At 38.0% G+C, this 12,467-nt stretch overlaps 1 protein-coding gene across 2 annotated transcripts in view; it reads left to right on the top strand.

Annotated features, from left to right (window-relative positions):
* The window catches only part of PBX3 (PBX homeobox 3), a 239,490-nt gene that overhangs the window by 190,527 nt on the left and 36,496 nt on the right, over positions 1–12,467 (top strand). For both annotated transcript variants that reach the window (XM_060101302.1, XM_060101303.1), the window contains exon 5: positions 551–686. In XM_060101302.1, the coding sequence (XP_059957285.1) occupies positions 551–686 (136 nt within the window). The remainder of the gene's footprint in view (positions 1–550; positions 687–12,467) is intronic.

Raw genomic sequence — 12,467 nt, 5'->3', positions numbered from 1 at the left:
CAGATTAAATGTCACTCTTCCAAGGAAACCTTTCCTGACTCCGTAATCTGTGTTAGGTTTCCTTCTTAGACACTTTCATTATACCTTATACTTTTCCTTCATGATATTTGACATGGTTACCGTAATTTATAATTATTTATTTCCGTGTTGCTTGTCTAATGTTTTTCTTTCCCCTAACCTTCTGCTCTCTCTCTTAACCCTCTAATCCCCGTGAGCTCCCTAATAGACCTTATCTGTTTTGTTCCAACTGAATCCTCACTGCGTATCTAGAACACATTAGATCCTCAATAAGTATTTGTTGAACAAATTAAAGAATGAAGTTAATTGTGCTTCACATTCTAGTATTTTTCTTAGTTATCCTACATCTTCACATGAGTTGGATAGTTCTCTGGAGGATGCCAAGAATATATTTTACAATATCATGGTGATAAATTACACCCTAAGAATGTTTAAAAACAGAAAGCTAACTTTTTTGTGTGATCCTAAGTAATACATCCCTCTTTGGTTAATGTTGATTATAACGGCAATTCTCTTTTTGGTTCTTTCATAGACGAAAAAGGCGTAACTTCAGTAAACAGGCCACAGAAATCTTGAATGAATACTTTTACTCACACCTCAGCAACCCCTACCCCAGTGAAGAAGCCAAAGAGGAGCTGGCCAAGAAATGCAGCATCACAGTGTCACAGGTGCGACAGGACTCCATGGGTCTGTCTTGTTTCCCCATTGATTATAGGAACCCTATTTCCTCTTCAAGGCATTCTTATCAAATTTCATATCCAAATGTTTCATCATCAAAGGAGATATAAAGAAAATATAGATATTTCCACATTTTTTATGTAAGCTGTTAAAGCTTAGATAATTCCTTTTAATCCTAAATGTCAAGGAATCAAGATAATCACCCGCTGCCCTAGTGGAAATCTATAGAAAAAACATAAACATGCCATGGGGAGAGACGTGGTTTTACACTTACGTGACTCTTCAGTACGGCATGTAGTTCTGCTTTCCTGATTTAGATGACTGGTCTAAGCTTCCACCAGTGAGAAAGCAATTTATTTGTTGCCAAAAGGAAATTTAATATAGCTCTATGGTGAAAGCTTTGAGGAATTCACCAAGTCCTTTCTTGAAAACCACGCTATGATATTTGGGTCTCAAAGATTTCTTTTCTTTCTTGTTATCCATTAAATAGAAGAATTAAGTTCATGCCTATCCCTGCTTTTTTTGTTTTTGTTGTTTTAAATGTCTGTTGTAATAAATTGTGCCCCTGAAGTTAGCTGTCATCTTCTAACAAAAATACACTTAGTTTTAGGCAGATAGACTTGTATTTTAGATTGAGGGTTGGAGACAAATAATTAAACAAGCAACTGTACCTCCTTAAAAAATAAGTATATCCTATTGGAATTAGCTCTAAAATACAATTTATTTAATACTCATATTGTTGTTTATAGATTGTCATTTGAATAACATTTCTTTATAGCATGCAAATGTGGTGGTCACCAACCAGTTCTTGGAGTGGCACTTAAGGAAAAGCTGACCCTTTCCAGAAATTTCAGTGGTCCCTTGAGGTCACATGACATAATTTTAAAGTAGCCTCTAAATAAATACTCCTATATATTTGAAGTTCAAGATTCAAAAGATCCCCTTCACATTCCAGTGAAAGTTTCATATCAGTATTTTATTTTAATTTTATTTTTATTTATTTATTTTTATTGAAGTATAATTGATTTACAATGTTGTGCCAGTCTCTGCTGTACAGCAAACTAACTCAGGTATACACAGACATTCTTTTTTTTATATTCTTTTCCATTATGGTTTATCACAGGATATTGAATATAGTTCCCTGTGCTATATAGTAGGACCTTGCTGTTTATCCATGCTATATATAATAGTTTACATCTGCTAATCCCAAACTCCCAGTCCTTCTCTCCCCCACACACCTCCTCCTTGGCAACCACAAGTCTGTTCACTGTGTCTGTGAGTCTATTTCTGTTTTGTAGATAGGTTCATTTGTGCCATATTTTAGATCCCACATATAAGTGATATCATATGGTATTTGTCTTTCTCTTTCTTTCTTTTTTTTTCAATATTTATTTATTTATTTGGCTGCATTGGGTCTTACTTGCGGCACTCGGGATCTTCGTTGCCACATGCAGGGTCTTCATTGCGGTACTCAGGATCTTTTACTTGCGGCACATGAACTCTTAGTTGCAGCATGTGGGCTCTAGTTCCCTGACCAGGGCTTGAACCCCGGGCCCCCTGCATTGGGAGTGCAGAGTCTTAGCCACTGGACTACCAGGGAAGTCCCTGTCTTTCTCTTTCTGACTTACTTCACTTAATATGATAATCTCTAGTTGCATCCACGTTGCTTCAAATGGAATTATTTCATTCTTTTTTATGACTGAGTAGTATTCCATTGTATATATGTAGCACATCTTCTCTATTCATTCGTCAATGGACATTTAGGTGATTTCCATGTTTTGGCTATTGTGAATAGTGCTGCTGTGAACATAGGGGTGTGTGTATCTTTTTGAATTATAGTTTTGTCCGGGTATATGCCCAGGAGTGGGATTGCTGGATCATATGGTAATTCTATTTTTAGTTTTCTGAGGAATCTTCACAATGTTTTCCATAGTGGCTGCATCATATCAGTATTTTAAGTCATTGTTATTTAAGGGAATATGGTCTGGGTTTGAGATGATTTTTAGCTCTTATTTTGGCATTACTTTCCATAGAACCTCCAGAGCAATCTTAGATTTATAATTAAGATTTCATTTAATAGTTATTGCCACTCTCTTATGATATAGTGGCATGTCTTGATTCCTTTTGCTCAGTTTGAAATGGAATACAATTGATTTGGGCTACCAGTTTATGAAGACATACACTATATAAAACATTACTACCACAAGCACCTACTGTATAGCACTGGTAACCATATTAAATATCTTGTAATAAACTATAATGGAAAAGAATCTGAAAAAGAACATATAAATCAACTATAGTTCAATTAATACAAAAACCACATAGATCAGAAAAAAAAATCACTATCTGAGCTATGTAGTACTCACTGCCACTTGAAATACTAAGAACAGTATAATATGCTGGGTCAGATAGGGAAGATGAAATTTAAAGTATATTCACTTCAAGTGGATGTTTTCTGGTGTGAGCATTTCCCCTGAACATTAGTGAAAGGATTGGGCTTGTACTGAACACCAGCTGATGATGCCAAGTCTAGTTTTCCTGCTCCCACAAGAGCTCTCTGACTTAGCACTCAGATATTTGTGGGTCCAGTTTAAATTAAGGTGTTTCATGCTTCCGCTCCTTTTCTTGCTTTTCTTTTTTACTTCTATAACATATTCACCATTGGAGAATAACACAGAATATATACATTTTTTGAAAATCAATATAATCCTAGTTTTTCGTTGGGTATACTAGCATCTTGTGTGTGTGACATAGGATTTGTTAACACATGCTTGTGTAATGAGTGAGAGACGTTTCCTTCTGACTATTCTGAACTAGGGAGGCTTTGCTGTACTTCTAAAATAGGCTAGGATCCCATTTACAGATTTTTAAAAAAATAGTTAATTAGGGCTTCCCTGGTGGTGCAGTGGTTGAGAGTCCGCCTGCCGATGCATGGGACACAGGTTTGTGCCCCGGTCCAGGAGGATCCCACATGCCGCGGAGAGGCTGGGCCCGTGGGCCATGGCTGCTGAGCCTGCGCATCCAGAGCCTGTGCTCTGCAACGGGAGACGCCACAACAGTGAGAGGCCTGCATACCGCAAAAAAAAAAAAAAAAAAGTTAATTACTATGTTAATTTCACTGGTTTTCTACAGAAAAATAGCTTTGTTCGTTTTGGAAATATTTTAGTAATTGCTTGAGATAGAAATAATATAGACATAGACATATTTCTCTGTCTAAAAAGCAGACTTTATGACCTTCTTTTCTCCCAGATCAGCCTTTCAAGTGGAGAATTTCAGCAATCGGTGGAAGATTCAGTGTAAATTGTGACAGTTTCCTCTCCTTTGTACCTTTTTCATGCTTAAAAATGTTATTTCCACTCAACCATTCCCTTTTCCCCCACATCTCTGATGTGAAAGCAATAGTGAAAATTTTCATTATTGAAGACATCAGTTGCTAGCTTTTTTTTTTCCTACACTGTGCAGCATGTGGGGTCTCAGTTCGCTGACCAGGGATCGAACCTATGCCCCCTGCAGTGGAAGTGCAGAGTCCTAACCACTGGACCTCCAGGGAAGTCCAGTTGCTAGCCTTTTAAATTAGTATCTTTTTTTTGCTTTTTAATTTTATTTTTATTTAATGATTTGAATTTTATTTTATTATTTTTCTACAGCAGGCTCTTATTAGTTATCCATTTTATACATATTGGTGTATATATGTAAATTCCAATCTCCCAGTTCATCCCACCACCACCACCACCACCCCTTTCCCCCCTTTAATTAGTATCCTTTTGTTTAAGTTGTTTAGAAGTGAAAGCAGAGAATACTCCAGACCAGACAGATGAACTAATTTCTAAATAGAAAAAACAGTGTTTTAAATATACATAATACTGAAATACAATAAAATTTAGAATTCAGAAGTTGTTCATGGGACTTCCCTGGTGGCGCAGTGGTTAAGAATCCACCTGCCAAAGCAGGGAACACAGGTTCAAGCCCTGGTCAGGGAAGATCCCACATGCCACGGAGCAACTAAGCCTGTGCTCCACGACTACTGAGCCTGCGCTCTAGAGCCCACGAGCCACAACTACTGAAGCCCACGCACCTAGAACCCATGCTCCGCAAAAAGAGAAGCCACTGCAGTGAGAAGCCCATGCACTGCAACGAAGAGCAGCCCCTGCTCACCACTAATAGAGAAAGTCTGCATGCAGTGGAGACCCACTGCAGCCAAAAATAAATAAATAAATTTATTTTTTAAAAAAAGAAACTGCTGAGAAAAAGAATAATTAAAAAAAAAGTTGTTCCTATACAAAGGTAACTTGAAAATATTGAAACCTGGGGGAGGAACTAAGATGGAGGAGTATAAGTATGTGCTCTCACTCCCTCTTGCGAGAACACCAGGATCACAACTAGCTGCTGGATAATCGTCGACAGGAAGACACTGGAACTCACCAAAAAAGATACCCCACATCCAAAGACAAAGGAGGAGCCACAATGAGATGGTAGGAGGGGTGCAATCACAGTAAAATCAAATCCCATAAGTGCTGGGTGGGTGACTCACAGACTGGAGAACACTTAGACCACAGAAGTCCACCCACTGGACCGAAGGTTCTGAGCCCCATGTCAGGCTTCCCAACCTGGGGGTCTGGCAACGGGAGAAGGAATTCCTAGAGAAACAGACTTTGAAGCCTAGTGGAAATTTATTGCAGGACTTTGACAGGACTGGAGGAAACAGAGACTCCACTCTTGGAGGGCACACACAAAGTAGTGTGTGCATCGGGACCCAGGAGAAGGAGCAGTGACCCCAGGGGAGACTGAACCAGACCTACCTACTAGTGTTGGAGGGTCTCCTGTAGAGGCAGGGGCTGGCTGTGTCTCACCGTGGGGACAAGGAAACTGGCAGCAGAAGTTCTGGGAGGTACTCCTTGGCGTGAGCCATCCCAGAGTCTGTCATTAGCCTCACCAAAGAGCCCAGGTAGGCTCCAGTGTTGGGTTTCCTCAGGCCAAACAACCAACAGTGAGGGAACCCAGCCCCACCCATCAACAGTCAAGTGAATTAAAATTTTACTGAGCTCTGTCCACCAGAACAACAGTCAGCTCTACCCACCACCAGTCCCTCCCATCAGGAAACTTACACAAGCCTCTTAGATAGCTTAATCCACCAGAGGGCAGACAGCAGAAGCAAGAAGAACTACAATCCTGCAGCCTGTGGAACAAAAACCACATTCACAGAAAGATAGACAAGATGAAAAGGCAGAGGGCTATGTACCAGATGAAGGAACAAGATAAAACCGCAGAAAAACAACTAAATGAAGTGGAGATAGGCAACCTTCCAGAAAAAAAATTCAGAATAATGATAGTGAAGATGATCCAGAACCTCGGAAAAAGGATGGAGGCAAAGATCAAGAAGATGCAAGAAATGTTTAACAAAGACCTAGAAGAATTAAAGAACAAACGAACAGAAATGAACAATACAATAACTGAAATGAAAACTACACTAGAAGGAATCAATAGCAGAATAACTGGGGCAGAAGAATGGATAAGTGACCTGGAAGACAGAATGGTGGAATTCACTGCTGTGGAACAGAGTAAAGAAAAAAGAATGAAAAGAAATGAAGACAGCCTAAGAGACCCATGGGACATTAAACACAACAACATTCGCATTATAGGGGTCCCAGAAGGAGAAGAGAGAGAGAAAGGACCAGGGAAAATATTTGAAGAGATTATAGTCGAAAACTTCCCTAAAATTGGAAAGGAAATAGCCACCCAAGTCCAGGAAGCGCAGCGAGTCTCATACAGGATAAACCCAAGGAGAAACACGCCGAGACACATACTAATCAATTTGGCAAAAATTAAAGACAAAGAAAAATTATTGAAAACAGCAAGGGAAAATCGACAAATAATATACAAGGGAACTCCCATAAGGTTAACAGCTGATTTCTCAGCAGAAACTCTACAAGCCAGAAGGGAATGGAATGATATACTTAAAGTGATGAAAGGGAAGAACCTAATACCAGGATTACTCTACCCGGCAAGGATCTCATTCAGATTTGACGGAAAAATCAAAAGCTTTACAGACAAGCAAAAGCTCAGAGAATTCAGCACCACCAAACCAGCTCTACAACAAATGCTAAAGGAACTTCTCTAAGTGGGAAACACAAGAGAAGAAAAGAACCTACAAAAACAAGCCCAAAACAATTAAGAAAATGATCATAGGAACAAACATATAAATAATTACCTTAAACGTGAATGGATTAAATGCTCCAACCATAAGACACCATAAGACAGGCTTGCTGAATGGGAACAAAAACAAGACCCATATATATGCTGTCTGCAAGAGACCCACTTCAGACCTAGAGACACATACAGACTGAATGTGAGGGGATGGAAAAAGATATTCCATGCAAATGGAAATCGAAAGAAAGCTGGAGTAGCAATACTCATATCAGATAAAATAGACTTTAAAATAAAGAATGTTACAAGAGACAAGGAAGGACACTACATAATGATCAAGGGATCAATCCAAGAAGAAGATATAACAATTAGAAATATATATGCACCCAACATAGGAGCACCTCAGTACATAAGGCAACTGCTAACAGCTGTAAAAGAGGAAATCAACAGTAACACAATAATAGTGGGGGACTTTAACACCTCACACCAGTGGACACATCATCCAAAATGAAAATAAAGAAGGAAACAGAGGCTTTAAGTGACACAATAGACCAGATAGATTTAATTGATATTTATAGCACATTCCATCCCAAAACAGCAGATTACACTTTCTTCTCAAGTGCACACGGAACATTCTCCAGGATAGATCACATCTTGGGTCACAAATCAAGTCTCAGTAAATTTAAGAAAATTGAAATCATATTAAGCATCTTTTCTGACCACAATGCAATGAGATTAGAAATGAATTACAGAGAAAAGAATGTAAAAAACACAAACACATGGAGCCTAAATAATATGTTACTAAATAACCAAGAGATCACTGAAGAAATTAAAGAGGAAATCAAAAAATACCTAGAGACAAATGACAATGAAAACATGACGATCCAAAACCTATGGGATGCAACAAAAGCAGTTCTAAGAGGGAAGTTTATAGCAACACAAGCCTACCTCAAGAAAGAAGAAATATCTCAAATAAACAATCTAACCTTACACCTAAAGGAACTAGAGAAAGAAGAACAAACAAAACCCAAAGTTAGCAGAAGGAAAGAAATCATAAAGATCAAAGCAGAAATAAATGAAATAGAAACAAAGAAAACAATAGCAAAATCAATAAAACTAAAAGCTGGTTCTTTGAGAAGATAAACAAAATTGACAAACCATTAGGAGACTCATCAAGAAAAAGAGGGAGAGGACTCAAATCAATAAAATTAGAAATGAAAAAGGAGAAGTTACAACAGACACTGCAGAAATACAAAGCATCCTAAGAGACTACTACAAGCAACTCTATGCCAATAAAATGGACAACTTGGAAGAAATGGACAAATTCTTATGCACAACCTGCCAAGACTGAATCAGGAAGAAACAGAAAATATGAACAGACCAATCACAAGTAAGGAAATTGAAACTGTGATTAAAAATCTTCCAACAAACAAAGTCCAGGACCAGATGGCTTCACAGGTGAATTCTATCAAACATTTAGAGAAGAGCTAACACCGATCCTTCTCAAACTCTTCCAAAAAATTGCAGAGGAAGGAACACCCTCAAACTCATTCTGTGAGGCCACCATCACCCTGATACCAAAACCAGACAAAGATACTGCAAAGAAAGAAAATTACAGACCAATATCACTGATGAATATAGATGCAAAAATCCTCAACAAAATAATAGCAAACAGAATGCAACAACACATTAAAAAGATTATACACCACGATCAAGTGGGATTTATCCCAGGGATGCAAGGATTCTTCAGTATATGCAAATCAATCAATGTGATACACCATATTGACAAATTGAAGAAGAAAAAGCATATGATCATTTCAATAGATGCAGAAAAAGCTTTTGACAGAATTCAACACCCATTTATGATAAAAACTCTCCAGAAAGTGGGCATAGAGGGAACCTACCTCAACATAATAAAGGCCATATATGACAGACCCACAGCAAGCATCATTCTTATTGGTGAAAAACTGAAAGCATTTCCTTTAAAATCAGAAACAAGACAAGGATGTCCACTCTCACCACTCTTATTCAACATAGTTTTGGAAGTCCAAGCCACGGCAATCAGAGAAGAAAAAGAAATAAAAGGAATACAAATTAGAAAAGAAGAAGTAAAACCGTCACTGTTTGCAGATGACATGATACTATACATAGAGAATCCTAAAGATGTTACCAGAAAACTACTAGAGCTAATCAATGAATTTGGTAAAGTTGCAGGATACAAAATTAATGCACAGAAATCTCTTGTATTCCTATACAGTAATGATGAAAAATCTGAAAGAGAAATTAAGGAAACACTCCCATTTACCATTGCAACAAAAAGAGTAAAATACCTAGGAATAAACCTACCTAGGGAGACAAAAGACCTGTATGCAGAAAACTCTAAGATGCTGATGAAAGAAATTAAAGATGATACCAACAGATGGAGAGATACACCATGTTCTTGGATTGGAAGAATCAACATTGTGAAAATGACTATACTACCCAAAGCAATTTACAGATTCAATGCAATCCCTATCAAATTACCAATGGCATTTTTTATGGAACTAGAACAAAAAATCTTAAAATTTGTATGGAGACACATAAGACCCCGAATAGCCAAAGCAGTCTTGAGGGAAAAATATGGAGCCGGAGGAATCAGACTCCTTGAGTTCAGACTATACTACAAAGCTACAGTAATCAAGACAATATGGTACTGGCACAAAAACAGAAAACTAGATCAATGGAACAAGATATAAAGTCCAGAGATAAACCCAGGCACCTATGGTCAACAAATCTATGACAAAGAAGGCAAGGATATACAATGGAGAAAAGACAGTCTCTTCAATAAGTGATGCTGGGAAAACTGAACAGCTACATGTAAAAGAATGAAATTAGAACACTCCGTAACACCATACACAAAAATACACTAACTTAAAATGGATTTGAGACCTAAATGTAAGGCCAGACGCTCTAAAACTCTTAGAGGATAACTTAGGAAGAACACTCTTTGACATAAATTACAGCAAGATCTTTTTTGATCCACCTCCTAGAGTAATGGAAATAAAAACAAAAATAAGCAAATGGGACCTAATGAAACTTAAAAGCTTTTCACAGCAAGGGAAACCATAAAGGAGATGAAAAGACAACCTCAGAATGGGAGAAAATATTTGTAAACGAATCAATGGGCAAAGGATTAATCTCCAAAATATATAAACAGCTCATGCAGCTCAATATTAAAGAAACAAACAACCCAATCCAAAAATGGGCAAAAGACCTAAATAGACATTTCTCCAAAGAAGACATATAGATGGCCAAGAAGCACATGAAAAGCTGCTGAACATCACTAATTATTAGAGGAATGCAAATCAAAACTACAATGAGATGTCACCTCGCCCCAGTTAGAATGGGCATCCTCAGAAAATCTACAAACAACAAATGCTGGAGAGCGTGTGGAGAAAAGGGAACCCTCTTGCACTGTTGGTGGAATGTAAATTGATACAGCCACTATGGAGAACAGTATGGAGTTTCCTTAAAAAACTAAAAATAGAATTACCATATGATCCAGCAATCCCACTACTGGGCATATACCCAGAGAAAACCATAATTCAAAAAGACACACGTGGGGTTTCCCTGGTGGCGCAGTGGTTAAGAATCTGCCTGCCAATTCAGGGGACGCGGATTCATGCCCCAGTCTGGGAAGATCCCACATGCCGTGAAGCGGCTGGGCCCGTGAGCCATGGCCGCTGGGCCTGCGCGTCTGGAGCCTGTGGTCTGCAACGGGAGAGGCCACAACAGTGAGAGGCCCGCGTACCGCAAAAAAAAAAAAAAAAAAAAATCCAAAAGACACACGCACCCCAATGTTAATTGCAGCACTATTTACAATAGCCAGGTCATGGAAGGAACCTAAATGCCCATCAACAGACAAATGGATAAAGAAGATATGGTACATATATACAGTGGAATATTACTCAGCCATAAAAAGGAACGAAATTGCATCATATGTAGAGACATGGATGGATCTAGACACTGTCATACAGAGTGAAGTAAGTCAGAAAGAGAAAAACAAATACCGTATACTAATGCATGTATGTGGAACCTAGAAAAATGGTATAGATGAAATGGTTTGCAGAGCAGAAGCTGAGACACAGATGTAGAGCACAAACGTATGCACACCAAGGGGGGAAAACCACAGGGGGGTGGGGATGGTGGTGTGCTGAATTGGGTGATTGGGATTGACATACACCGATGTGTATAAAATTGATGACTAATAAGACCATGCTGTATAAAAAAATAAATAAAATAAAATTCAAAAAGTAAAAGAAAAAAATTACCAAGGACAAGAAAGTAGGGAAGTAAAAGCATCTCTTCTTGCAAAAAAAAAAAAAAAAATTGAAACCCACTGATAACACGCAACTATAGTAATACTATTTTTGCTATATTTAAAGTATACGAAATTGATTTATTCTTTATTGCTTGAAATACTTAAAATACTGTTTAAAAAACTTAATAATTAGGAATAAGTAAGGAATTTTCAGAAGAAAATGTTAGGAAATATCTTTAGTAGTTTAAGAATAGTCTTTATAAAAACAAAATGTGTAAACAACAAAGGAAAAGGTTGATAAATTCAGTGGTAGGACGTTTATCAAAGTACTTAATAAAGACTCTGAAACATCAACATGATACAACCATTTTAGTAAAGATTGGATCAGAAAAGAATTATCAATAGAGGGACTTCTCTGGTGGCGCCGTGGTTAAAAATCCTCCTGCCAATGCAAGGACGTGGGTTTGATCCCTGGTCTGGTAAGATCCCCCATGCCGCAGAGCAACTAAGCCTGTGTGCCACAACTACTGAGCCTGTGTGCCACAACTACTGAAGCCCACATACCTAGACCCACACTCCGCAATGAAGAGTAGCCCCTGTTTGATGCAACTAGAGAAAGCCCGTGTGCAGCAACGAAGACCGAACGCAGCCATAAATCAATCAATCAATCAATAAAGCACTAGGAGTCGTTTCATATTTTTTTTAAAAAGAGTTATCAATAGATATTAAATCTAGGAGGATATCTGTATGAAGAACATGGTCTTAAAGTATCTCTCCATAGGGCCTTTATTCGTTGCAAGGGATACTTTTTTAGAAAGGCAATTATAGAGTGGAGAAATGGAATAAAACCCTGACCAGGTGATTAGATGATTCTAATGATTAGATGATTCATCACCAAAGAGGGGCAAATGGACATTGTGTGTAGTATTTTGCCCTGGAATGTAACCTGAATGTAATCACTAGTAAACATCAGACAAACCCATAATGAGGAATGTTCTATTAGGAAAAAAACGTGGGGAGGGAGCAGTATTCTTTACAAATATCAAAGAAAGGCCATGGAAATGTTCTAGATTAAAAGAAGCGAAAGACACGTGACATGTAAATTCAATGCTCAACCCTAGACTGGATCCTCTCCTGGAGGGAAGAATGCCATAAAAGAATTATTGGCTTAAATTTACTAAAGTAAATTGTAATTTGTAATTGTACTGTGGTTATATAAGAGAATATCTCTAGTCCTAAGAAATACACACTGACTTACTTAGGGGTAAAGGGCCATGGTGTATATAATTTACCCTCAAATCATTCAGGAAAAGAAAGCGTGTTTATA

This window comes from Mesoplodon densirostris, chromosome 6 (assembly GCF_025265405.1).
Source record: "Mesoplodon densirostris isolate mMesDen1 chromosome 6, mMesDen1 primary haplotype, whole genome shotgun sequence".
NCBI lineage: Eukaryota > Metazoa > Chordata > Mammalia > Artiodactyla > Ziphiidae > Mesoplodon > Mesoplodon densirostris.
The sequence above is the reverse complement of the archived record's forward strand: the minus strand, read 5'-3'. Positions and strand labels throughout refer to the sequence as shown.